At 53.8% G+C, this 26,834-nt stretch overlaps 5 protein-coding genes across 5 annotated transcripts; 3 read left to right on the top strand and 2 right to left on the bottom strand.

The window, feature by feature from the left end:
- Positions 1 to 1,382: 1,382 nt before the first annotated feature.
- On the top strand, positions 1,383 to 4,961 carry WHR41_09353 (uncharacterized protein; the record flags this gene model as incomplete). Its single annotated transcript, XM_069377956.1, has 3 exons — positions 1,383 to 1,560; positions 1,624 to 3,945; positions 4,003 to 4,961. 3 exons carry the CDS (start codon positions 1,383 to 1,385, stop codon positions 4,626 to 4,628), a joined length of 3,126 nt encoding a protein of 1,041 aa, XP_069225157.1. The 3' UTR covers positions 4,629 to 4,961.
- A 103-nt stretch (positions 4,962 to 5,064) lies between these two features.
- On the top strand, positions 5,065 to 5,947 carry WHR41_09352 (uncharacterized protein; the record flags this gene model as incomplete). The annotated part of the gene is made up of 2 exons (XM_069377955.1): positions 5,065 to 5,367; positions 5,636 to 5,947. The coding sequence occupies 2 exons, from the start codon at positions 5,065 to 5,067 to the stop codon at positions 5,945 to 5,947; spliced, it is 615 nt and encodes a 204-aa protein (XP_069225158.1).
- A 9-nt stretch (positions 5,948 to 5,956) lies between these two features.
- Positions 5,957 to 8,225, bottom strand: WHR41_09351 (uncharacterized protein; the record flags this gene model as incomplete). Its single annotated transcript, XM_069377954.1, has 5 exons — positions 5,957 to 6,190; positions 6,246 to 6,314; positions 6,371 to 6,752; positions 7,291 to 7,964; positions 8,160 to 8,225. The coding sequence occupies 5 exons, from the start codon at positions 8,223 to 8,225 to the stop codon at positions 6,149 to 6,151; spliced, it is 1,233 nt and encodes a 410-aa protein (XP_069225155.1). The 3' UTR covers positions 5,957 to 6,148.
- A 7,289-nt stretch (positions 8,226 to 15,514) lies between these two features.
- WHR41_09350 (uncharacterized protein) lies at positions 15,515 to 16,919 on the top strand. Its single transcript, XM_069377953.1, has 2 exons — positions 15,515 to 15,950; positions 16,010 to 16,919. Exons 1-2 carry the CDS (start codon positions 15,612 to 15,614, stop codon positions 16,472 to 16,474), a joined length of 804 nt encoding a protein of 267 aa, XP_069225156.1. The 5' UTR covers positions 15,515 to 15,611; the 3' UTR covers positions 16,475 to 16,919.
- Positions 16,920 to 22,248: 5,329 nt separating this feature from the next.
- On the bottom strand, positions 22,249 to 22,983 carry WHR41_09349 (uncharacterized protein; the record flags this gene model as incomplete). Its single annotated transcript, XM_069377952.1, has 2 exons — positions 22,249 to 22,335; positions 22,429 to 22,983. The coding sequence occupies 2 exons, from the start codon at positions 22,981 to 22,983 to the stop codon at positions 22,249 to 22,251; spliced, it is 642 nt and encodes a 213-aa protein (XP_069225159.1).
- Between the last annotated feature and the right edge of the window lie 3,851 nt (positions 22,984 to 26,834).

Genomic DNA, 26,834 nt, shown 5'->3' with positions numbered 1-26,834 from the left:
TCTGTTCAGCTCGCTTATCGTGCACGTTAGCCTTCTTCGAAATCTGGGTCTTCCATGAACGACTTTGGCGAAGGCATACCACACGACTTGTCGTAAAACTCTGCCCAGAATTCCGATCGTCGTCCAGTTCTGTGTCGTCTTGCATGATCTCACATGTAGCTCGGAGCCTTGTCTGACTGTGTACATCTGGCCCCTCACCAGAATGATACCTGCAAACGCCTTTAGCGTTTAAGTCGACGACGTAATACTCGTGACAATTGCGGCAATACTCGAGGGCTTTACGCATCATCCCTGGACTTTTATCCACCGGTCTTCGAAGGTTGTCGTCAATGGTTGGTCTGGTATCTGCGAAGTGATCCCAGAGGTTTTTGACCAGCTTTCTCAATCCGGGCCCAGGTGCATCCTCGATCGCCCCGAAGACGGTCACCTGTTCCGGTGGTGGAGTTGGTGACCCTTCGGTCTCCTGGTCTGACGTGTACGACACGTCTGTTTGTCCCTGAGATCAGTAAAGCCGTGCTGTCACAAGGAAGCCTGGCATACCACTGCTGCTGTCGCTACTGCAAACATAGACAACATAGGAGAAACTTCCGGCTCGGCCATCAATGTATTCAACACCTGGCACTGCCGAGGAGGGATGCCGTCCTTGAAGCTGATGAAGTCGCGCGGATGACAGAATGACTCTCCTTAGCTGATCCAGGTAACCGTCGCGACGTTGCTCTCCTCGCTTCGTGGGCCCTACAACAATGGCACTGGTTCGTTCACAGAGTTCTGATAGCACACGTGCGCTAGCAACGTGCGGAAGAAGTTTCGAGCAGTGTTATGAAAGGGCAGATCTAGCGCGTATGCAGGTGGTACGCCGAAGCGGATCTGCAACCAGCTGGCCGTACGAGCCGCGCCGAGGTCACCCCTCAGACCCTCTATTATTTACAAGCATGATTCAAGGACTAAGATCCTGGTCATTGAGGTGTATGAATCACGTGGACATCATGCAGTGCGCTTTGCTTCTTGCATGGCGGGCCAAGAATGCGTCTCTTGGAAGTAATAGATTTGTGGAGAGAGCAAAGCTTGGGGCTGTTAGTGCGGAGTTCACCTCAAGCGGAGCCGGAGCCCCCGCAAGCAAAGACCAGAGCCCGGGCCAGACACGCCATCACCTAACGCACTAGAACTTCGCCAGACCCGCATTGCTGGCATCGTAGTCACCGCAACACGAATTTCGCCTCGAAGCACCCACAACACTCGCACCGTCCACCGCACGCCGAATCTCGTCACTCCACCCCGATCCGCCGCACGCGATAGCAGATGTGGAAGGGTAGCCGGACCGCGCACTACTCCTTGAGCCAGCGCGCCTGGAGCGACCAGTTGCGCCTGAAGTAGCAGAAAGCATGGATATTGTACATACGTCCCGACCGCCGTCCACCGATAACGACTCTGTTCAGAGTGGCAGCAAGAATCAAGCGAAGCCGCTGCGTCTCGTCACAAACTATGGCGCGCCTCATCCGAAGAGGCGGCGCATTGGAGCCGCATGCTTGACGTGCAGGAAGAGGAAGACAGCTTGTAGCGGTAAGAGAGTGCAGCAAAGAACGACCTGGCCGGACGCCCATACTAATCTGCATTGCCCCACAGGCGAGCGACCATTTTGCGATACCTGCAAACAGAACAAACTCGATTGCGCGGGATACTCTAACGAAGCACCCGCGGGAAGCAGTAGTAAGCGAACCGTGTCTGGCAATCCGACCCGACCAGCACTTGAGACGAGGAAATCGCAGACAAAGGTGGAAGACCACAGCACCCAAGAGTCTCAGCCAGGGCCACAGGCAGCAACATTACAACACACTTCGTCGACGTCAAATTCTTCGAACAATGTCGGTGACCTCTCACCCACCGCCGCCAGGCTATCACAAGATGCCACAGCGCCGGCAACAGAGCCTGGTGTACCCGAACAACCGCTTTTCGCTGGGCCCCGGAACAGGATGCCTTATTTTCGCTGGCTGGGACCGACTGCCGTCATGCCTGGTTTTAAGCAGATGGTCGTGAAAGTCAAGCGTCAGGAAAGCGAACTCACTAGGTCCTCTACCGACGGTGGAGGCGCTGCTGGCATGAAATCACCTTCTCTGAGCAATGCAAGCAACGGAACAGACTATCCCGCGCCGTCAAGATTCAATACGACACCGGCCACCGTTGATAGTGAGACGCGCACTCCGATCAACCTTCCCTTTTACGACAACAGTGCCATGCCGCTGAGCGAGCTTATCACCCAGCTTGGTCAGACATTCTTCACTCATCTTGGCTGTAATTACCCTTTCCTGCAGCGCGATCGCTTTCTGCGAGATCTGGAGGACAAGCAGGTGGATGCCATCTTGGTCGACGCCATCTGCGCTCTAGCAGCACGTTTCTCCACTCACCAGCTTTTGACGCAGCAACGCAACCGAGACGGCAGTTTCTTTGCGCCAGCAGAATACGGCTCCGCATTTGGCATGCGCGCTAAGACCGCGCTGATAAACACTTTTGCTGTACCGAATGTGGCCGCTGTACAGGCTGCTCTACTACTGGCTTACAATGAGTTCGGCGAAAGCCGTGACAGTGGCCTCTGGATGTACTTAGGCATCGCCATTCGTCTCGCGCAAGATCTTGGCATGCAAAATGTGCAGGGTCTGAAATACAAAGGTATGGAAGGGCCAACGCCCCGGCAGGTTAAGCGTCACTCGATGTGCGAAAGCGATTACGACAAGCCTCGTGCCCCTCCAAAGCCGACCGGAAAACCCGAGCCTAGCCCAGAAGCGGTAAAAGACGTGGATGAGCATAAAGCGGTCGAGCAGGAACGAGTTGACACATTCTGGGCTATCTTTCTCTTGGATCGTGTTGTTGCCTCTGGTACTGGTAGGCGCAGTACTCTGAGAGGCAAGGACATTGAAGTCTCGTTTCCTCCGCTCGGAGGCACTCTCCACCAATCTGACTGGCCACAACCTTTCCCGGCATTGATACGCATTGTGCATCTTTACGGACGAGTTGCAGATCTGCTGAACACCATCAAGTCGCCTTCAGATGTCAACGCGGAGACCTCAAAGCGATTGGCATCAATGGAGAGCCAAGTCACCAATTTCTACCAAGGTCTTTCGACGCGGCTTCATTTTGATGCGGTCAATTTCCAATATTACATGAAGGCTGGAGAAGGCACCAATTTTGTTCTGCTGCATTTCTGGTTCCACATGCTCATTGTGCTTCTGCACCAACCGACTTTGCTGAAGACATTTGAGGAGCGAATGTTGCAGCTGTTCCCGAACAGCCAACAACTCAGCATGAGTTCAGCCAAGACGATTGCTGATATCTTGAGCTACTCTCAGCTCATGGATGCCAAAGCGCCGCTAGGGAATCCATTCACTACTCAGCCCATCTACATTGCAGCCTGCGCATTTTTAAAGGAGACTGCCGAGCAAACAGCATCATCCAACTTGCATAGTCGTGTGCCAAGCCCGACAGAGTCAAGCAGCAATGGCCGTTCGGACAGCGGCAAGTCCGGAACAAGCACGCCAAAGGGCAATAAGAAATACTCTATATCGAATGGCTCAATCGTAACGCCAAGTGGTCCACGAACACCTGCCACAGGTACAGTGGCGGACAGAAGGTCTCTAGCCAAGCACACTTTACTGGCTACAGCTGCAAGCCAGCATTACCAACTATGCTACAAGGCGTTGCAGTCTCTCGAGACGTATTGGGGAGGCACAAAGTACATCCTCACTGTACTGGATCAGAAATTCGAGGGCGTTGGGGATCCCGTGTTGTATACGGCGGAGGAGGTTGAGAGCTCTATGGAAGCACCCAAGCCCGATCCGTCGTTTACTACACCGGGATGGAGACGTAGACTGAGCTGGGGAGCTCAATCTACCACTGCATTTGGCAGGGACTTCCTGCAAGGCGCGGAAGGTGAGCCAGGAGATCATGGCAAGGGTAAGATCACAGATCTTTCCGTTTTGCATCTTATGACAACAACTAACATGTGCGCAGCCATCGGTTGGACTCTCACCGGCATCATGGATTCGCCTTCGACAAACCTTGCTTGGCATTATCCTCGCGACGTGAACGATTTCCGCGACAGTGTGCTTCTTCCATCTCAGGCCGTCAGCGACCACAACTCCACTCACCTTTCTGCGACAGGCCCGTTTAAGCACGCCCGCAGTCCTTCAGGGCCGTCTCAATTGGCTCCTGGTGTTACCAAGGCTGGATTGCAACCGTACTCGAATTCTGGAAGTGCGGTCTCAGATGCTTCACTGCTACTCGGACTCAACAACCCTTACGGCAACTCTAAATTGCATTCGCCCAACATGCTGCCCTTCCAATATTCCACATCAACCCCAAACATGCACGATCGAGCTACAACTCAACATAGCAATGCTTTCCCTCCACCTGCTCAACAGCCGGACATTGGCCCTTACCCTGAAATGCAGCCTTTCGGCGACATGATGATCGAGTCTCAGGGCGTCGATATGAGTATGCTCGGCCTCGACATAATGCCTTGGTTCGACGCACCTTACGGGACTACTCCAGACATGATGGGATTGTTTGATGCAAACGTTGGTGGAGACTCGATTACTGGCGCGCAACAAGAGCCGACGAATCAAAGCGGCCGTTGAAAAATCACGGAACGTGCATTTGCTCAGCATGTATCCTGCGCACGCCATTACCATTAGTGGCGACTTGTTCGGGAGGTCTTGGTGATATCACTGCTTCTTTGCGACCTTATCGAGGCGTTACGGAATTGGATGGCTTGGGCGCCATATCATGGATGTGTGGATAATGATTGTATGTGTACAATTTTTATATGTGTGTATTCTTGCGATTTACCATGTATGTTACTACTTACCTAATGCATGACATGGCTCTTATCTTGGCTTGATTGGGCTTCATTGTGCATAAGCAGCAATCGTCGACCTCGGCAATGGAACGAAGCACGCCTTCTCTTGACAACGACACGTCCAACTTACTTTGTATCTTTCTGTCAGTCTATACTTCGAATAACTCTAGAGAGGACTGACAACAACAACCGACGGCCATCATTTGTAAGCAACAATGTCTGATCCTGCCAAACCTCTCCGCCCAAAGCCCCAACCCGCCTATCAATCCCGCCCTGGTTCCATCCTTTACGCCGACCGCACCCTCTACAGCCGCATCGCCACCGCCACTCGCACGACACCAAAAACCTCATTCATTCTCCCACCCCGCTCCGGGCGGGCCTGGCACGCGCCCGCCCGCACCATAATCCGCATCTCGACCCCCGAAGGCCCCCAAGTCGGCGATCTGAACATTTGGAGCGCACACAATCCCCGCGAACGTTTCTGGGCCGCCCGCACGAGACAGCTGCACGCGAGCCATGTGAGCACGTTCGATCGGCTATGGAGCTGCCTGCCCTACCTGCGGCCGTTGGTGACGATCGTGGCGGATTCTCTGGGCGGCGAGAATTACGGAGTGGACGAGTTTGGCGGGCGGTGTCATGACCTGCTCGGCACGCGGTGCGATCCGTACGTCTATGCGATGCTGAGGGGGGATCAGTACGATTATCAGTGTCATAGCAATTTGACGCGCGGTGCTGGAGTTTGGGCTGACGGAGTTTGAGGTTCATGATGTGCTGAATGTGTTTCAGGTTACGGGGCTCGATGAGGAAGGGAGGTATTTCATGGAGGCTAGTCCGGCGAAGCAGAGGGATTTTATTGAGTTCTTTGCTGAGCAGGGTTTGCTCATGGCGCTGAGCACGTGTCCTGGTGGGGATTTGAGTCAGTGGGGTGGGTGTGAGGGAGAAGGAGAGGGTGGGATGAAGGAGTGCTGCCGGCCGTTGAAGGTGGAAGTCTTTGAATTGGAGGATGAGGAGGGGGTTCTAAAAGGCTGGGAGGAACCGAAGGTACCAAAATATGAGGGGAGGCATGGGTTGGGCGTTCCGGTCGGAGAGGGGCAGTGAGGGCGGTGGTCTTGTTTGCGAAATATGATCGGATTCGTATTTCAATAGAATCCGGGCCTGAGAGGCCACATGAACATGTCCATGGGGTGCCCGAGCTAGAACGTATCCATGCTAAGAAGGAGCTAAGTTTCGATCATTGCAAGAACTTCCTTTCCGTCGGCATCTGTGACATTCACGGATTTGAGAGCAGGTGGCGTCTTGCTACTCTCCATCGCACACTTTGGTGAATGCATCGAGCAAGGTCTGCGAGCAGTGTCAGTCAAATTACTCGATCAAGACGACTTCTTGACACGCTTACTGTGAACTGCAATCTTCCCTCGAGCCGAACACAGGATGCCTCGACAGCTTCGCCTGCGTGGCCCGTGGGCTTCCAATACCGAATGCAATGCGAGCAAGGTATCTGGGATCATCGCGCTCAGGCACTGCTTCAAGTATCTTGACGAAGGCTTTGCTGTCCCAAGGGACTTGCGGTGGCTTCTTGAGCTCCACAGGTTGATGTGTCTCGCACCAAGTGCAGTGGCCACATTCTTGCGCTTTGTCCGGCAGTTCATCTCCGAAATGCTTTGCCAGAGCGAGCGCGGAACACTGCTTCCCGACAACAAGATTCGTGACTTCATCCATCCGTGCCAGATCCTGCTGTTCTCGGACCTCCAGCTCTCGGTACACTTTGTCTGACAGAGCCTGACGGTCCTGGCCGGATGAAGGAAGCGGCTTGAGTACCAAATAGATTTGGTGAACATTCTTTGTCTCGAGCTGTATGAAGCCTCGCTCGTTCCAGTCGTTCAGTCTGCTGACGACGCGCTCTCTAGACACGCTTCCGGTCTTGGATATTGAGTCAACGTTTACGTATGTCCATGCCTTCGCTTTTCTGGAGCCTTTCCGGATAGCTTCAGCGACAGGCGAGTTGTCTGTCGGTGTTAAGAGCTCCTTGTACTGGTACTACTCAATTCTATGATTGTGCCTTTGCCTGATCCAGAGACCATAGTAGAGAAGACGTTCAGAGTCAGTGAGCGTACGCTTTGCCGAGATGGTAGATCGCCACGAGTGAAACTCTCTCGGAGATGAAAGTCTTCAGCGCACATGAACAGCATACAATCGCTCTCCTTGCCGCCTCAACCCGCACGTCCAATCTCCTGCGAGTGACATTCCGGATGTTAGCTTTGTCTATGCCCATGCCGAAAGCAATCGTTGCGCATATGATCACGTTGTTTGATGCCATGAATTTATCTTGGCATGCGGTCTTCTCGTCTGGAGCCATGCCGGCATGGAAATGACGGCTCTTGAGTTTGCTCTTCCGCAGTCGCTCCGCTAATTGCTCGGCGTGTTTTTGAAGTGTCACGTACACAATGCTCGGTCCGGGATGTTGATTCAAGAATTTGATGAGCTCGGGGTATGATTCTTCTTTCGTCAAGAACGATCTCGCATATAAATGCAACTTGTCGCGATATGTCGCAGTGCGGAAGACGCCTTCTTCGGGGGATATTTCGAATGCTTTGCAGACATCTTCGGCGACTTTGGGCGTGGCAGTGGCGGTCAGACAGATCACTCGCTCCGCCTGGATCCCCTTTGCAAACCGTGCAACCTTCAGATAATCCGGTCTGAACGCGTGACCCCATTCTGAAATGCAGTGAGCTTCGTCCGCTGCAAGAAGCCGTACGCCACCTTTGACGCTTGCCATGGAAGCCACGAAACCTTCGTCGTTGAGTCTTTCCGGTACGCAATATAGGATATCGAGCAACCCCTCTCGCATACCATTGACTGCTGATAGGTATTCTTCCTTGGACTTGCTTGAGTCCATAGCCTCGGCACGAATGCCCAATCGCTTCAATGCGTCCACCTGGTCTTTCATTAATGCTATCAGTGGCGACACGACTAGCGTAATGCCGCCTTCGGCGTGACCTTGCCGCACGCCACTGAGCTTGTTCAGACGCTTGATAGCTACGCCAGGGACCTGGTAGCATAGTGATTTGCCGCCACCGGTGGGAAACACGACACGGCGCTTCCGCCATTGAGCACTCTGCTGATGCCAAGTGCTTGCTTGAGGCGGAAGCCTGGCAGCTTGAAGCGGATCTTGAGGACTTCCGTCGCAACGTTGAGAGCTGTGTCTGTAGTCTTTGGCATTTTGCTGGGCGGCTCGTTATAATGCTCGGATTCCGTTCGCGCGTGCTTTTGGCCCCTGATCTGGTTGCTCTTGTTCTGCTTGATCGGCTACGGCCGGGAGCTCGAGCTCGTCGGACGATGACAGTTCGAAGTCGTCATCGTCGTCGCTGATACTCATTTTATTACTAAAGAGCACTCAATTGCGGCAGTGTTGATGTGGGATCGTTGTTGTTGTGAAAGAAATCAAAGAATCAGTGGCGTTGACACCAGCGCGCGTGGCGGAGCGCGCTTCGTCCAGTCGATGGGACGACGAACCTCAGGCGCCACATTTTGATTTCAGATGTGTCTGGATATCGCCGTGCAAAATATTTAATCTCAGCAAAGGACTTGTGATAATTAGGTGATAACAAAGAGCAAGGCGGAGTATTGATAGACATAATGGCAACCTGTTCTTGGTGTACGTAGGGTTAGGGTTGGTGTTAAGGTTTAGGTATGGGTACCTTGCTTACAAACCTCCCCAGATGCTCGGAACCAGCTGTACAAAGCCGATGGAGAGTTATCTTGAGCGGTAATCACAAATTGTCTGAATTGAGGTCGCGCACGTAGTGGCTGGTGGTTGAGGCAATATAGATCGATCGCATTCTCATCATGTCTACCGAAGTCTGTACTTAATTGTGTCACTGACACTGAACCCCTACCACGTATCCTAACGCCTTAATAAACCATGGAAACTCAACCGCTCTTCAGCGTGGAGGGTCTATAAGATCCTCTCCCTTGTCTCGTTCGATGTGCAAGGTGCATTCAATGGCGCGCATCCTCCGGCGCTTGCCGAACGGCTGCGAGAAAGAAGGATACCGGGCGACCTGGTAGCCTGGATCGAGAGCTTTTGCAACGGAAGGAAGGCTTCAGTCGTAGTAGGCGACTACGACTCGCCCGTGCAGGACATTGAGCACGCAGGCATCCCGCAGGGGTCGCCGCTTTCTTCTCCCGTACTGTACGTCTTCTACAATGCGAACCTCGTGCAGGGCTGCATCAACAAGAGTGGGGGTCACATTGGCTTCATCGACGACTACAACGCATGGGTGGTAGGACCAAGCGCGGAAGAGAACACGCGCAAGCTGCAGACGCAGTTGCTACCTCGGGCTGGGAAGTGGGCCCGAGAGAGTGGAGCGGTGTTCGAGGCCCACAAGACTGCGTTCATACATTTCGAGTGACCGAGGATTGTTAAATTTATTGAAGAAAAAGCTGTTCATCACGTAGATATTGTGTCTTCTAGGCGCACCTGTCAATGGCTGCCGTTGGGCGCCCGCCGTCGCAGCCGGACGAGGGCGCGTCGCCCGCGTTGACGCGTCCAAGCCGACAACGCGTCTCACGCACCGAGGTCGACTATCGGAAACTGCACCGAGGAATATTGGCAAAGGAGACAGCTCTGTCTAAAGCATCAGGGAAGAGCAGCGAAACTTCGGAGTCTCGGCTGGACACTGTTTTGAAGGCCATTGCCGGCATGCGCGAATCTGTTGACGAGCGCTTCGCCCTCGTTTAGGAGGCCATCGAACAAGTACCGGAATCGGACAAGTGAAAGAGACCGTATCGGAAGAAGTAAGGGACATTGTTCAAGAGCAATTGAAGGCCACCGTACAACGCGAGATTGTAGAGGCTATTAGGGACGAGGTCAAGAGCGCCGTGCAACAGCAGGTGAGTGGGGTAGTTCGTCGGGAGGTCAAGGAGGTGGTGCAGCAAGAGGTCAAAAGTATCGTGAAGCAAGAAGTCCAAAGTATCGTGCAGCGAGAGGTCATGAACATTGTTACGGAGAAGGTCACTGCGATCGTTCAACAGCAGGTTAGTACCATAGTCCAGCAGCAGGTCACATCTATCGTCCAGGAGCAGGTCACAGCCATCGTCGAAAAGCAGCTGTCTAGCATTCAACCGTCGAGCGCTCAAGCATCTAGCCCAAATCCGCCGTACGCCGACCTCGCGCGCACCCCACCAGGCAGTCACCCCAGTAACCTGAGGACGCTCTCCAATCACACCACCCCATCAACTTTGACTGACACGCTGTACTGCACGGTGGATGTATCCAACGTTGAAGAGGAGGAGAGGGGCAGGGCGAATGCTAGCACAATCAGACAGGAGGTCGAGGAAGGCATGAGGAAGGGTGACGGTGGAAGCGGGTGGCGATGTGTGGCGGTGACGAGGGACCCTCGCTACTCCGGCCGCATTCGCATCACCTGCCGGGACGAAGAGGAGTTGGCTCGGGTCAAGGTGGTGGCCGAGAGGGCGAAGGCGAGCGGAGCGCGCGTGCTGCGCGATCAATGGTACCCCGTCAAGGTGGACAACGCGTGCAGGACGGCGGTGCTGGATGAGAATGGAGAGCTGCGGGTAGGTGCGACGGAGTTGATGGAGAAAGAGAACGAGGTGAAAATTGCCAAACTGTCGTGGCCCAGCCGAAAGGATTCGCCGAAGGCGTACGGGTCTATGGTTGTGTATGTGACGAAGCGCGCCGATGCAGCGAGGCTCCTGGAAGGCCAGTACTTCGACGTGGACGGAGAGTCCGCTTTCACCCGGGTGTTCGAACCCAGACGCGGACCGACGCAGTGCTTCAAGTCTCTGGGGCTTGGGCACAAGGCGCTTTCGTGCACCAGACCGCAGGTGTGCAGCAGGTGCGCCCAATCAGGCCACCGTCACAGCGAACGTCAGGCGGACAGTCCAAAGTTGTGCGGTGTGTGGCGGACCACACGAATCGTCTAGCCGCCAATGTCGGATCCTTTATCCAGCGGCTAATGTCTAGGTTGATGAGGTTCTTGCAACTGAATGTGCAGAAGCAGCGCAACGTGCAGCACAGCATGATGAACGATGTTAGTTTGAAAGAGTACGCAGCTTTGATGGTTAGCGAACCACACGTTTTCGAGATGGATGGAAAGTTAACAACGAGCCCGATGGGGCACCAAGGCTGGACGGCCATACTACCCAGCGAGAGGCATGACGGGAGGTGGGCGATCCGTAGCATGCTTTGGGTGCGTAGAGACATCGAATGTGAGCAGGTCGAAGTGCCGTCAGCGGATCTCACGGTGGCGCTACTGCGTCTGCCAGATCGATCAGTGCTGGTGGCATCAGTGTATGTTGAGGGTGGAAATGCGTTAGCGCTGTCTCAAACGATGGATCATCTCCGTGAGGCAATCCGCAGCGCTGGACACCGCGGTGGGCCGCGCCTCGACTTGGTTATTGCCGGGGACTTCAACCGCCATGACCAATTGTGGGGCGGAGACGAGGTGCTGTCACAGCGTCAAGGCGAGGCAGACCCGATCATCGACTTCATGGGGGAATGGAGCCTCGAGAGCTTGCTGCCTCGAGGTACCAAGACATGGCAGGACAGTAGGTACGCGACGACGATCGACCTGATGTTGGTATCACAGGAGCTGGCGGCAAATTTGGTGAAGTGCAAGATCCACGACACAGAGCATGGGTCTGACCACCGTGCGATCGAGACGACATTCGATGTCGACCTCCCGGAGCACATGGCCGAGCCACGTCTACTGTATAAGAACGCTCCGTGGAAGGAGATCCGGGCACGGATCGCTGGAACACTGCAGCAACAACGCCCGGGCGTCACCGTTCAGGAGCAAACGGACCGCCTGATGCACGCTGTGCAAGATGCCGTCCACGCGCTGACGCCCAGGGCTAAGCCTTGCCCGTATGCGAAGCGATGGTGGACTCAGGATCTGACGAAGCTCCGGCGGGTGTATACATACTGGAGGAACAGAGCTCGAGCTCAACGACGCGGTGGAGAGGCATTGCCGACGCTGCAACAGCAGGCTCGAGCGGCGTCTAAAGAGTACCACGATGCTATACACAGACAACAAAGGACGCATTGGGACGACTTCCTGGCGGACGACGCCAACATATGGAAGGCAACGCGGTATCTGCAGCCAGACCAAGGATCCAGCTGTTCGAGGATCCCGCAGCTGCGAAGGGCGGATGGATCACTTACGAAGAACTCTGCGGAGCAAGCGGAGCAGCTGCTCGCGACCTTCTTTCCGCAACTGCCTGAGAATATAGAGGAGGAAGGCGACAGGCCACAAAGAACTGCTGTTGCCATGCCTCAGCTAACGGAAGAAGGGATTGAGAGCTGTCTCATGAAGACCAAACCCTGGAAAGCAGCAGGAGAAGACGGAATCCCGGGCGGCGTGTGGAGACGAGTATGGCCGGCCGTGAGTGAGAGTGTCCGCCACCTGTTTCAAACCTCCCTCGACACAGGAGTGATCCCTCAGCAATGGAAAGTCGCAAAGATTATCCCGCTCAAGAAGCCTAACAGGAACGACTACACCCTGGCGAAGGCGTGGAGGCCCATCTCACTGCTATCGACGCTGGGGAAGTTGCTGGAGGCAGTCGTTGCGGAGAGGATATCGTTTGCGGTCGAGACCTACGGCCTGCTGCCAGCCAACCACTTTGGCGCTAGGAAGCAGAGATCGGCGGAGCAGGCACTGCTGCTCCTCCAGGAGCACATTTACACAGCTTGGCGGAACAAGAGAGTGGTGAGCCTGGTCAGTTTCGATGTGAAAGGGGCGTACAACGGGGTCTACAAAGACAGACTGCTGCAGCGGCTCCGGGCCAGGGGCATCCCCTCAGACCTGGTGAAGTGGATCGACGCCTTCTGCTCCGAACGCACGGCCGCGATCGTGGTGAACGGCCAGGCATCGGGTGTGAGAGCACTCGAACAAGCTGGGCTGCCGCAAGGTTCCCCTTTGTCTCCGATCTTGTTTCTCTTCTTCAACGCGGACCTTGTGCAGCAAGGAATCGACCAGAACGGTGGGGCGATCGCTTTCGTGGACGATTACACTGCGTGGGTCGTGGGCAAGACCGCTGCGGAGAAGGTGGGTTGACTCCAGACCATCGTACAATAAGCGACCGAGTGGGAGAGCAGGAGCGGGGCGTCTTTTGAAGGGGACAAGGCCGCTTTCATCCACTTCACGAGGAACAACACTCGTCAGTCCGCGTACGAACCGATAATCGTCAAAGGGGAGGAGATACGGCCCACGCCCAGCGTCAAGATTCTGGGCTTGGTGATGGACACACGACTGCGCTACCAAGAACACGCCGCACGCGCTGCGGCGAAGGGGCTACAGGCGGCCATGGCGCTGAAGCGGCTGCGAGGACTCTCGCCGTCAGTGACGCGAAAGCTGTTCGACGCGACAGTGGCTCCTGTGGTCGACTACGCGTCCTCAGTATGGATGCACGCCAGGAGGGCCAGCGCAGAGAGAGTGCTCAAGCGGGTGCAGAGGATCGGTGGACAGGCAGTGGTCGGATGCTTCCAGACGATCGGCACGGCGGTGGCAGAGGCAGAAGCCAACCTGCCCACGATAGAAGAACGACACAAGCGAAGAGCACTGAGGATGTGGGTCGACCTGCACAGCATGCCCGGCACGCACCTTCTCGCGCAGGCGGTAGGCGTCGGACGTGCAAAAGGTTCATGTCACCCATGCAGAAGATTGCAGAGTACGCCCGTGGTGCACCTGTGGATGAGCTCGAGGCAACTCAGCCCTACATCTCGGCGCCGTGGGACGCGCGACTCGATATAGTCGACGATGCAGACGACGGCGTGCAGGCAGCCGCGTGGGCTCAAGGGACTCAGGGCATGCGCATCGCCACCAGCGCGTCGGCGAGAAACCAGCTGATCGGCATGGGCGGCGCCATCGAGGGCGGAGACTGGACAAGGAACGACACTGAGCGACACGAGCTTGACAAGACGATAGGCACCAGTGGGCAGAGCGATGCTTACACAGCCGCACTGGCTCCGATCGAGGCGGGACTCGGTTTGGTTGTTGATGCGGCGTATGTGGGGGCACTGTCGGCGCGAGTACACGGCCAGACTATCCACGTGTTCACCAACAATCGCACCGTTCTAGCTTCGTTACGGACACCCGCCAGAAGGTCCAGACAATGGATCATCAGCGGGATTCTAAAACACATGAGGTACCTGAAAGGATTTGCCATCCGCGTAGTCTTTGCGTGGGCCCCTGTGAGCTTAATCTTCGAACTCGGGCAAAAGGCAAAACAGCTTGCGCAGCGGTCTACAGAGGAGGGATGAGTGGCCAGAAACCGACCGAGACTGACCAAAAGTATGGTTCGAAATGCCCAGCAACGCCTGAGCCTAGCGACCTCGCGGACGCCGACGACATTCGGGGAAAGCGTGCGTAGTATTGACGCTACGTGGCCTGGCAGTCACACTCGGCGCATATACGATGGGCTCAGCAAGAGGCAGGCGAGCGTTCTCGCGCAATTTCGCACAGGCATGACGCCGTTGAACGGGTACCTGCAAAGGATCAAAGCAGTGGAATTGGACCTTTGCGAGTGTGTTCAGGCAATCGATTCGAGAGAGCATTTCGTCTTTCGTTGCACCAGGTGGAGCGAGCAGCGGAAGATGCTGGGCGTATGGACAGGCGAAGACAAGCTCTCTGTCTCCTAGGAGGCAAGACTTCCACAGATACCGAAGACTGGACGCCGGACATGGATGCAGTGCGAGCTGTGATTCACTTCACCCTGGCTACCAAACGATTCGAACGAGACACCAGCACGCGAAGGCGGATGACGAGGGAGATAGTGAATGACGACGACGACGACGACGACGACTGGGGAACCCGTACCCTACTAACCACTAACCCTACTAACCACTAACACCACCCCACCCCAAGCACTCTCGTGCACACGGCAGGCCCCCGCTTCATCTGCTGAAGATAGGACGATGAACACTTGGAAACACAGCTTCAAGAATACCCGCGGACCAGCAATCACGAGCATCCGAAAGCGAGAATAATACATGTCGTTGAATAAGTTGTGGCGGCGAAAGACAATGAGATTGGGAGTTATGTTTGTTTCAACCTCTTCGAGATGCATGTAAATTTATGACGTAGATAGTGTGTTGCCCTCTAGGTGCTCAGCGCCGGGCGGAATAAATTCCTCCTCCTCCTCCTCCGCTCGCCAGCCTCTGAGGCGAAAAATGGCTCAACGACAGTATGTATCGTAGGGTCATCTCAACACGGTCCATGAGGCCGATAGAGCTTTCGCGCGGTCAACTGCGCAGAGCAGTTCTTTCAACGATAACGGCAACGTGTCAGTTCCAGCCGTGATAACTGGATCTCCAGGGCACACATGACGGCCTCGGGAAGAATTCTAAAACGGATCGGGCGGCTGGCGAGTGAAAGCTTGATGGAGCAAGCTCCGGCCCTTTTCCTTCGTCAGGGTATCCGAACTCAAGGTAAAGTCACTGTTACGTCATTTAGATTCACCCTACCTTGGGACGGAGAAGACGGCAAACTCCAAGGCCTCCAGCCATGGCAATGATATGCCCACATGTAGGCCTTCGATGGCTCCGTTCTTACTGTAGATGTCATACTATCTGGCACAAAAGCATAGTTACCGCGCATTAATAGAGGAAGTGCCCGGCACTGCTGCCCACATTTGCGTTTTTTATTTTATTTTTTTGAGTTAAGAATATTGAGCTGCCCTGCCCACCTTCCATGAGTATTTAACTCTCTCTGACTCTGCTCTAATCCGACGATTAGCCAACATGTCCGTGGAAAGCGATGCTAGACACGATGACAAGCGACAGCACATCCTACAGTCGACGCCGAACGTCCAAATCTTCCTCAAACCTATCGCACCGCCAGCCGCCCTTGGTCTGGCAGGCTTCGCGGGCTCGACTTGGATCACCAGCAGCTACATCGCGGACTGGTGGGGTGGCCCGGAGTCACCCACGATCTTCTTTCCCTTCGTGGGAATCTTCGGAGGTCTGGCGCAATTCATAGCCGGTATCTATGGTTTCCAGGCGCGCGACACGCTGGTCACGGTCATCAATACCTTGTGGGGTAGCTTCTGGATAGCGATAGGCATCTTGTACGCCTTCGTGGTACGTAGCGGAGTCCATTTTTCCTTCCAGCGCTTTAGCCTGCTAAAACACTCTCACAGGCTGCAGGCGCGCTCGAGCCGCATTCGGTGCATACGCACTTCCCTGAACTGGCTTCCTGGTTCGTCGTCCTTTGCGTCTTCACCTGGTCGAGCGCACTCGCAGCCTCCGCCCGTGACATCGTGCTCACGGCGTGCCTTACCTCCCTTGCCATTGGTAGCACGATCGCCTGTTGTCTCTTCTCTTACAACGGCGGAACGTCAGAGAGCTCAGGCTCTGGCGACGGCGAATCTGGCGGCGTGACTATGGGCATCAAAGCCGCGTCTTATTTCTGGATGCTCGCGGCTCTTCTAGCTTGGTGGCGCGTGACTGTATACCTAGTGGAGGAGGCATACGGACCTGGCCATGCAATCACCAAGTTCTTCCCAATTGGCCGGACGCCCATGGAGAAGCGTGCCCCACTTGTCATTCCTGGTTTGGGCGAACCTGGTGTGAAGCGTGGTGTTCCAAAATTTCTGCCCACGTGATCTCTGCATGGAGAGAACTTGAGGCGTGTGGGAAGGTGTAGCTGGCAATGAATTCTTGTTGAATTTCGACACGGAAGAGGCTGACACTAGGTGTGGGTATTGCAAGAACCAACTCTACATAGATAGCGAGGCTTATAGGCAGATTGTGCGAGTTGATAGAATGATGTCTATTTAACCGCGACTATGGCAGATAGCCATCGATTGTCCAGTGCTATGCCGATGAGTGCTGCCAATGAGCCAAGTTTCCGCGCGGGATGAGGAGGACAACCACGTGATCATGCAGCCAACCGTGTGGGAATGTTGTCGAAAAAGGCGAGTGTTTGAAAGATTGGCAACGACAAGGGTATACCTGGCGACGGGTACGATACAGATAGCCCTGACGATGGAGACAGCTCCACATCAAAAAATAACAATTGATGTAAGATGACCTTTTGTCTAGAACAAACCACCGGTCCACGTGAGTCCTTTTTACCAAGACTCGTAAAGATCCATCTTCAAATTGAATCTGTATACTGAATAATAGATTGTTGGATTGAATTGAATCTGTATACGAGACGTCAAGTGCCTGAGCGATGCTGTGTGACATCTTTTCCCAGGAGCCACTCGAGGGTACAGCATAGTTGAAGTGAAAATGTTGTTTCCAATCGTGGCCCGTGCAACACAGATGTAAAGCGACCAGAAGGAATGAATTCGTCCTATTATGGCTGACGATAGCTCAGAGGCGTCATCAAACCAAAGGGTAGAAGCGTTGGAGAATAGTATTGGGCATCTTGGGCGGCAGAGACGTCCTTTTCACGTGCTTGAGCTGAACGCTACGGACGTAAGCGGGTCACTACCAGATCTAAGGCACACGTACGTTGACCCGCTTCTTAATTGCGCCCAACTGAGGGTTCTTTCCCCTAACGATATCAATCGATTCACAGTCACTTGCAATTTCTACACAGCAGGCGCAGAGCTGTTGGCGACTTGCCAGCAGCTTCTGTCGGGTGACTCCATGTAGCTGAAGACTTGTCGTTCCAGTCTTTAGGATTGTGACTTTGTTCGCGAATCTTGCAAAATACTTCGCATGCTGCCCGAACAGTTCCCTATCTTCGAGTGATAGAAATCCTCCTTGTCCGTCGTCGTGAGTGCTGCAAGGTGATCGCACAATAAGAACTTCAAGTCTGTCGAACTTTATCTCTTGCTGGAAAGTATCGAAAAATGTAGAAGCCAAACTCGAATCAGCGAACATTGTCGCATCCGGGCAGACTGGGCACAAAGCAACTAGCGTAGACCTGGAGCGAACTGCGGCCAGTAGCATGCGAGCTGGATTGTGCGGGATTCGACCGTCTTCGATGGTGGCCGAAACCCATTGCTCCACGTCGTTGTGGTCCCACGGCATACGGGCTGCCGGATGCCGCTGTCTAGAGAAAGAGTGTGATGAGAGCGCAGAATTTCCGTTGCCTGCCTAGCCTATCTTGAAAGAATACAAATCGATTCCTTGGGTGGACCGAGTCCTAAACCCCTTGTAGATTAGATGACTCCAGGGTTATTTTTGGCACGATGGAAAATCGTAGGGAGTGCATAGAGCAGGCCGGGCTCGGTATCGCTGGCAATGTAGGTTCGCGTAGGAACTCGATGATTCGCGAATATTCTTGCTTTAGCGGTCGCGTTTGACCCAGCATCAAGGTTGATTGACTGATGAGATTGCTGTAGATTAGCTGATATGAAAATCAGAGATATCCAACTTTAAGAAGAGATCAGACGCGAGCGGTAATTTACTAACATTCATCACGAACAACAACACAACCCGGCGATAAGAAGTGACTCAGACGATCCGGCCAAGAGCCAGCACAAGTCGGGTCTGCGCCAATGGGCTCAAAGCTGCCGAATGATGCAATGATTACCGTCGGAACGACATCCGATATGAATTGAGAATAAACTTGATTGATTAGCGTCGGGGCGGCGGACCACGCTCCGGTCTGGTGAAAAGTTATGGTGGGCAACGGTTCACCCAGCTTTCTGCCAGGGATCTATTGGGACCCTGGATGTCTGGATGGTTGGTAGTCCAGCGGAGTGAAGTCTCCTCCCCCTTTTCCACGTCATTCCCCTCATCAGCCGGATATCCAGAATTACCAACGGATTCTTGGCAGAAAGCTGCTGTACCATCGGCACACTCTGTTCACGTCGATACAACCAAAAGCTTCAGCCCGTAGGTCTGAGGTCTCGTCCGCTATCCCCTTGGAACGGGCTTGAACCGAAAATGTGTGCATTATTCCCTGAACCAGGGCCAAGTCCACCAGCATTCAGCGAGCCGGAGCGTAGTCCGCCGCGCCGACGCTAGAACTATCCTCGCGTCCCTCCCTCCACACTGCTGCCTCTCGCTGCCCCCTCCTCATCTCGGCTACAGGCGGCTGAGGAGCGAAGGCATTCATGCGGTGCTCGGTGCTCCGATATCGTGACCCGGTCAACCTGGCACTGTCAAGATCAGCGCGTGACGTAGTGCTGGCCACGTGGGAGCAATACCATGGAAGCAGTAGAAGCAATATGGCTTGTCATCAGCGCATATGCCGCAGGAAGTGGCGTCTGCACAGGGACCATTGGCGGTGGTATGCGCCATCTCCACCGCGGGCGGCTGATAGCTGGCTAGGAGGGATACGATAGTGCTAAGCGTATTTACGTACCATTACCGCGAGGTAGTTTATGTCGGGGCGATAGGGCAGACGGTGACGGAGGAACCTTACACTTTAGTCGTAGTATCGCCTGCTTCCTTGCGTCGAGGCTCCTGCCATGTAATGACAGCATCCGTGCGATTGCGCACCGCCACGAGCGGAAAGCACAGACTGATCGCTGATGACTTTCACATCCCCTCGCCCTCCGTCTTCCTGTGAGCCAGCCCGAGCCCACTACAGCCGCCCGCGACCAAAAACGCGCGCAGGCAGAGCTTGACGACGAACAAGAAGGCCCAGGCGCGCAAGCAATCGGCCGCCACTATTGCGGGCGGGGCGCCCAAGCCTAAACAGTCGAAGAGTCGCAACGGTATATCTATCAGTGTTCTTTGAAGGTACCTTCAACAGGGCCTCGCCGCAAGTGCGAAGACAAGGAGCCGGGCTTGTACTGATTGGGTGACTATGTAGGGTGCGTTACATGTAAGGGCAAGCGACTGAAATGCGGCGAAGAGAAACCAGGATGTCAGCAGTGCGCGAAACGCAAGGTCGGGTGTGGCGGTTACAGGAAAGAGTTCAAATGGCGTCCGTTTGAGGAGACCAACGTTAAAGTGAACATTAATTGTCAGAAGCGAGGCAATCTATGAACGCGGCCGTCTTTTCTAGACATACAGGTGGTTAATGCTGACTACATATTCAGCCTCACCACCACCACGACAGATTGCTGCGCAAAAGGATACAAGGAAAGACTCACAAGTTGAACCACCTCCACAGAGGAGACTTTCAAAAAGCAACAAGGCACCAAGACGGTCAAGGGATAGTGATACGGGTACTGTCGACGCCAAGGACGCGGATTTGGCCATTGTGCGCCTACCGCAGAGGCAGGCACCACGACGCCCTGTTGTCGAAGTACGCCCTAAAGAACGTCGGACCATCTCGCCTATCGTGGGAAGCTCAGATGCAGGCCATACGTCTGATAGCGCACCCGCAACGCCCTTTTTAAAAAAATGCTGCAAGCGTGCCGATCACGAGCATCAGCCCTCGAACAGTCTTCAACCGCTCTTCATCTATGGGGCGGTTGCTTACGGATCATTTGCCGGAGGGTCACCCACTCTCACCGAGGTTCTCGCGCCAACGGCCGAGGTAAGCATCAACGATCCCGATTTTGTTCCCTTCCGGATGCCGGATGATTATCATCTTCCGCTCGATAAGTCCCCGGATGTCGGACCGTTACCAGATGACCACGACATCGTCGACGACAACATCGAAGAGCTGTTGCGGACAGGACAGACCATAAAGGATCCCCAACTCGCATGGGCGGCACGCTACATGGCTCCTTTGTCATCCCCGAAATCCTCTCCACCTCGAATGATGCAAACAACCAGTGGCAGGGCTTTATGTAATCCCAGCCATTGTTGGCTGAAGACAGCCCAGAAATGCTCTCTCTTCGTTTTGATCAGTTTACATGCGGCATTTTGTCCATTGTGGATCGTCGCACAGAGAACCCATGGCGCACGTTGATCTGGCCGCTGGCACTGGACTCGCCCCGCTCTGTACCATGCTGTTCTAGCAATGACCTGTTATCACGGATCGCAAGACGTTCCTCCACTGCGCCTGGCGGGCCATGAGCACAAGACTGTCGGCCAGAAACCACAAGGTCGGCATCGGTGGCGTGATTGAGGGTGTTGGCTGGATAAGCAATGACGTCGAACGACAAAAGTACGACAGAACGATAGGCACCCCCACGCAGGTAAACGCATACACAGCTGCGCTAGCTTCCATCGAGGTGGCAGCTGGTATACTTGCCAGGCATGTGGACATGAGGGAATTGTCACCGCGAGCGAATGGCGGGATCATCCGCGTGTTCACGAACAATCGCACCACTCTAGCCACACTTCGAACACCCAACAGACGTTCCAAAAAGCAATCGTAGGCAACATTCGGAAGCGTATGAAACATCTGAAGAGTCAGGTAACCGCGTGATCTTCGCGTGGGCTCCGGTGCATTCGCTCTTCGATTTGGGACAGCGGGCGAAGCAATTAGCTCAGCAGTCCACCGACGAGGGACGAGAAGCCCGAGATCGAATCAGACTGACCAAAAAGACGGTTCAGAACGCCCAGGAACGCTTGATGCGAGCAACTTTGCAAGGGTCGGCGACGTCCGGTGAATCTGTGCGTAAAACTGACGCCGCCTGGCCTGGCAGCCACACCCGGCGCATGTATGACGGCCTCAGCAAGAGACAAGCGAGTGTTCTCGCGCAGCTCCGCACAGGCATGATACCACTGAACGGTTATCTACGCAGGATCAAAGCATCAGAGACCAGTTTGCGATTGCGGCCAGACAATAGAGTCGAGGGAGCATTTCATTTTCCACTGCGCGAGGTGGAACGAGCAGCGGAAGATTTTGAGAGCGTGGGCAGGCGAGGACAATCTTTCGCGTCTGCTTGACGGCAAGTCAAGTACAGATGCCGGTGACTGGAAGCCGGAGATGGATGCGGTGCGAGCTGTCATCCATTTCACCCTGGCAACTAAGCGATTTGAGCACGACGTCAACGAACGATGGCGGACAACGACGCGAAGTCAGTAGCATCGATAACCCCGGGGTACTCGTTTATCCCCACACATCCATCAAACACCGCACCACCCCCCACGCACCCTCGTGCACACGGCAGGCCCCGCTTCATCCGCTGGAGAAAGGACGATGGACACTTGGAAACATAGCTTCAAGAAGACCCGCCAACCACCTACCACGAGAATTTGAAATAAGAATGTGCGCCACAGCGGATGAGAAGTATTGCCAGAAGGGAGTTAACTTCAGTTCTGATGCGCTTCATGATTACGAGAAACACAGTGTACGTAGCCTAAACAGTCTGTTGCCCTTCAGGTGCTTAGCGCCGGGCGGAATAAATTACTACTACTACTACTACTACTACTTCCGGTTGGATGCGCACCAAAAGACGCCCAGCGACCATTCAATATGTTACCAAACCGTATCAGTGCTCTGAACGTTGTGCATGTTCTCTATCTCTACTCACGACGTAAAGACAAACCTTGATGCAAAGTATTTCCAACAAATATTTTCAGCACTCTTGTTCATTTCATCTACGGCTGATATGAGACAGCCCTCATTTTACCACGCAGTATGCCCGCCGTCAACTACCAGGTTGTTGCCCGTCATGAAGGATGACGCGTTGCTGAGCAGGAAGAGTGCGGCGCCCTTGAATTCCGAGGGATCAGCTAATCTCCCCATCATATTGTCGGCTTCCCACTCTTCTTGTAGACCAGGCGTTGCCGCTAGCTCATTTCTCACCATCGGAGTTATGGCATGACCAGGGCTCAATGCGTTGACGCGGATTCCACCCTCCCCGTTGGACTGCACTTTGCTCCATTCCATTGAGAGGTTTCTCGCTAGTTGAATGACAGCCGCTTTACTGGCATTGTACACCGGTGATAGCATGCCTTTGTTTGCAATTAGCCCGCTCATACTGGCGACCAGACACATGCTACCGCGGCTATGATACTTGAACATCTGCCTGGCGCACGCGTTAGCTGTCTCCAGCACGCCAATGAAGTTAGTGTCGAGCAGGCGCCAGGCGTCTTGCACGTGATATTCGATTGAGGGACAGACTTGCAGAATGCCTGCAGCTGCTATCAGGCGGTCGAGCCGTCGCTTCTTGTCGGCGATGCTTGCCACTGCGGCGTCGACTTCATCAACATTATTGACATCGACACGGCGGTAATGAAGAGCGCCAGCGCCAGGCTCACGTTGCAGCTGCTCATTTACGACTGCGAATTCTCCATCCGGCTGCTCGTTGTGATCGAAGCAGTAAACCTCGCCGCCGGCCTCGGCCAGCGACTCGGCCATTGCAAGGCCCAGACCGCGCGCACCACCGGTGGTGATATACATGCGATTGGACAGGTCGAATTGTGAGGATATCTGTTTGGCGAGGTTGTCGTTGTGAGGTCCCTGCATTGGGAGAGACTTGTGACGACGACTAAATGCTTGGTTTTTGGACAGTGGCTTGTATATTCCTTCGGATAATTTCCGAGATTGCGCATTACAGTCACGTCTCCGAGACGAAACGTGGGAGAACGGGGCGTTGTTCCGACTTGAGGTGATATGGAAGCTGTGATTCAAGGTCCGAGAGCGGTAGAGGTTGCGAGCTATTGGGTTTGAACTGTGGACTGCATCTTCGAATGATATGTGCAGGCGGTACCTGTGTCTGTTGGAGGAATTGTGTGGGATTAGGAAAAAGAGACTGGAAGCTTCTGCACGACACACAAGCGATGTGCTTCAACGACTGCACAGATTGTTTACCCAGTGTCGAACGCCCGAGACCTTATGACGCACATTCTGTTCACATTGCGCGTGAGCCCAGCATATCTCAAGCTTACAACTTCTGACGCACGTCACTTGCTACATGTACGCTTTAGGTAACCCGATAGCCTACGGGTTCGGAGCCACAGGTCAGCGAAGCGTGGACATCCCGTCCCGGTACACCCGGTTCCCTAAGCCGATTCCTGGAATCATTCCTAGGCACTTGATTGTTGGAATCCCTTCGAACTCTAACCCGCAATACACGATTTTATGGTCCTATAACCTGGACTTTGCGTGGATGTAGAATTATGTGATCTTTAGACGTACCCGCAAAGGTGGACCAAGCAATCATAGTCGGTCACCACTTTTCTCATAATTCGCGCTAAGAAAGAGGTCGGGCATCCCTTATCCACAAGCCTTGTAGTGGTCCTCGACTTCGGAATGCTGAGCACTAGACTTGCACCAGGGTTCAAGCCCTTTCACCGCACATGCCAAGACGGCAGCTGAAAGTGATGATGTTCGGTCCACGTAGTCGCCCGGCTTCTCTACATCATACGAGCGCGGCAAGTTAGAAGGCGCCCCAGTTGATCGAAATGCAAGGAGCCCCATGCGACTCGATTTCTGGTCTGCATGCATCTCTGGGAGCGATGATTGAGAATGTTGCATGCGGGTCGCACCTAGCACCTTTCCCCGAACAATCGTGAGGTTGATTGGACGCTGTTTGGTAAGCCTAACCCCGCGTCTGAACTCGGTCGACCGATCCTATGTCGCAAGAAAATGCAGCCTAGGTGCAACAGCTTTCAATCGCTAGTGCGACAGTGGCCCGTCGCAGCTCTGTCGGAGGGGGACAGAACATACCGGTCCTGCAATTGCATGCTTACTTACGCGGCTGTCCAGACTGCATGGATATCATTGGCTCTTCTGCTTCCCTTCTTTACACAGCTTTTGCATCAATCTTATTTGTAAACAGCATCTGTAGGAATCAAGCACCAACCATATATGTATCGGTGATATAGGTTCGCATATACTGGATGCCTAGAAACGCCAAAACTCAAGCATTATCGCGCTCGGAGCCTGCGGAGCTTGTAGGACGCGCAAAAGCAAGGTAAGCCTTTCTCTACAATTTCTCTCCATGTATGTAGAAAGCTCACATTTTGTAGTGCAACGGCACAGCACATGCACGTGGCCCGTGCACATGCCTCTGACTCAAATTTGTCAAGATTGGCCGCCCTCAAATCGGATTACGAGCAAATGAAGAGGAACCTCAGGGATTGGACGACGATTTACGATCGACTCAAGCACGCAAGCGCTCCGGAAATGTCAACATTATTTAGAACGGTTTAGAATGGATCAGAAGGGAAAGTAGGATTTCTGGCTTGTGTAAAGGTTCGGGCACGCCTTACCGATCCATGGTGGATGGGCAGTTGGGAGTATATCATAATGGGGCGAATGTAGGAGGTGCAACTGTACCCCACAACGACGTATTTACTGCTGGTAATGCCATCGCGGGCAAAGAAAAAGCGCAGTCTCACACATTCTCTCAGAGAAGCCATTGGGTACCGTCCAAGCTGTGCAGAAACTTGCTATGTGAGTCCTGCTCCCTCCTTACTTTTCCTTGTTGCATTGATCCCCGAATCATCTCTTTTTGGACTGTTGAGCCTTCATGCCACGTCCTCATGGCGGCCCTGCGACTTTCACTCGTCCACGCGGAATTGCGGTCGACTCCGAAAGCAGAAACATGATTCTTGCGAGTCCGACAGAAGCGCTTTGTGATGAAAGGACAGGAGTGATTCAATATGAAGTAAGTACGAAGTTTCTACCAATTCCTCGAATCGTCCTGAAGTGTGAGTTCCGTCGAGTAGTAGAAAGCGGACAATCAAAGCCGAAAATAATAGTTTTGAGGCAACTCGCATCCAAAGCAACAGGCCTATTCGCATGAAGGCGTCAAAAGTCATGAATTCGCGGTGGCTGAATGCCATTGAACCCAATTGGCCGGTTCTGTAGAGATGCTCTGAAGATCCTTTTCCAAGACTCCATCGAAATTGGTTTGTACTGAACCTTTTAATCTTGTTCGGCTTTGCGTTCAGAGCTTTGCATACGGGAGGCATTGATGTGGGAGTATCTCGGTCGGATCGGCCGAGAGGATACAGATATTGTTAAGATGTATGGTTCCGGACAGTCGGTAAACTCTGGATCACGTTGCTAGAAGTGTCATAAGAGGTCTTGGGAATTGGGGGAGCCCGACGTAATAAAAACCAATCTCTATGGCACGAAGCCCGATGGCGGGCCAGCTCGAAGTAACGCCATTGGAAGCAACGCATGCAAGAGCGTTTACCGATCCTCGAAACGACAGGAATTAGCACGAAGCCAGAGGCCGTTGATGAGGTCTGGATAAACACTACCTCATCTACACCCTGCTCAAAATTGCGGTACGGAGACTCCTGCCGACGGGGCGGCCGCCTGAGTTTCTCACTTGGTTGGAACGTATACAAACGAACATCCTGGTAACTCCGCCATCAACTCCACGAGCCCAGTTTTAGTTCGTGTGCACTCGATCCTAGAACTGATCTTCAGAGGACCGCGGAGTACTGACGCTGCATTCGAAAGTAGAACTACAGTGTGAAGCGTTGCATGTGAGATGATCTATGGTGGATTGACGGGAAAGACCGGCCGATAAATGAGTTCAATTCTGTTCTCGCAAATTACACGATTGTTACAAACGGTAGTACCAAAACGCGACGCTGGCCTATTAAGACGAGGTAATACGTCCGGAACCGTGTTGCCGCTGTCATCGCTGAGATCCAGATACTAGATCTGATCGATCGAGGGACTGCCGAAATCTGGTTCGCTAAAGCGACCGGGCACGTCCCATCGACATGCAATACAGACGTGACGTGGCATTTTGATACATTAAATCGTCAAGTCCACTTCAGTAGGCCCTCCACCCGGCAGCTGTAGAGCAGGGATAGCAATATCAATGTGTGCGTAAATGCTGGTCAACATATGCGAGGGGCGTACTTGTGTGACGTGAGGCATGACTCAGAGCGATGCGACGCGGGCAATTCACTGGACAACACGCCCTGTTGGAGCAGGAACACGTCACAATTTCGCACGTATGCAAGGTTAAGTAGGCAAAGTTCAAGCCTTGGGCTTTATACAACTCATATGAGAGAAGTCTGTCAACGTCGTACACGCCAACGTGTACAACTCCTCCTGCTGTACCGATCCGAGAAAGCACACGGCAGATAGCGGGTTGTTCATACACCACGCTGAACATCGACCAAAAACCTAAGCGCGTCACTTCTTTTCGACTTTGTCATAGACAGGGTCATTGTTAGCATCAATTTGAAGAGCAAAGAAAGCCGAATAAGTGCACGTACTTGCCAACACCAGCGCCT

This window comes from Cladosporium halotolerans (assembly GCF_011745625.1).
Source record: "Cladosporium halotolerans strain TM138-S3 chromosome Unknown Sca73, whole genome shotgun sequence".
NCBI classification, from domain to species: Eukaryota; Fungi; Ascomycota; class Dothideomycetes; order Cladosporiales; family Cladosporiaceae; genus Cladosporium; species Cladosporium halotolerans.
The sequence above is the reverse complement of the archived record's forward strand: the minus strand, read 5'-3'. Positions and strand labels throughout refer to the sequence as shown.

What these genes read in the sequence shown, in the direction of transcription:
- WHR41_09350 (XM_069377953.1), top strand. Translation starts at nt 15,612, where the DNA reads ATGTCCGTGGAAAGCGATGCTAGACACGATGACAAGCGACAGCACATC. An exon ending in GCATCTTGTACGCCTTCGTG is followed by an intron (nt 15,951 to 16,009) that starts GTACGTAGCGGA and finishes ACACTCTCACAG; the next exon opens with GCTGCAGGCGCGCTCGAGCC.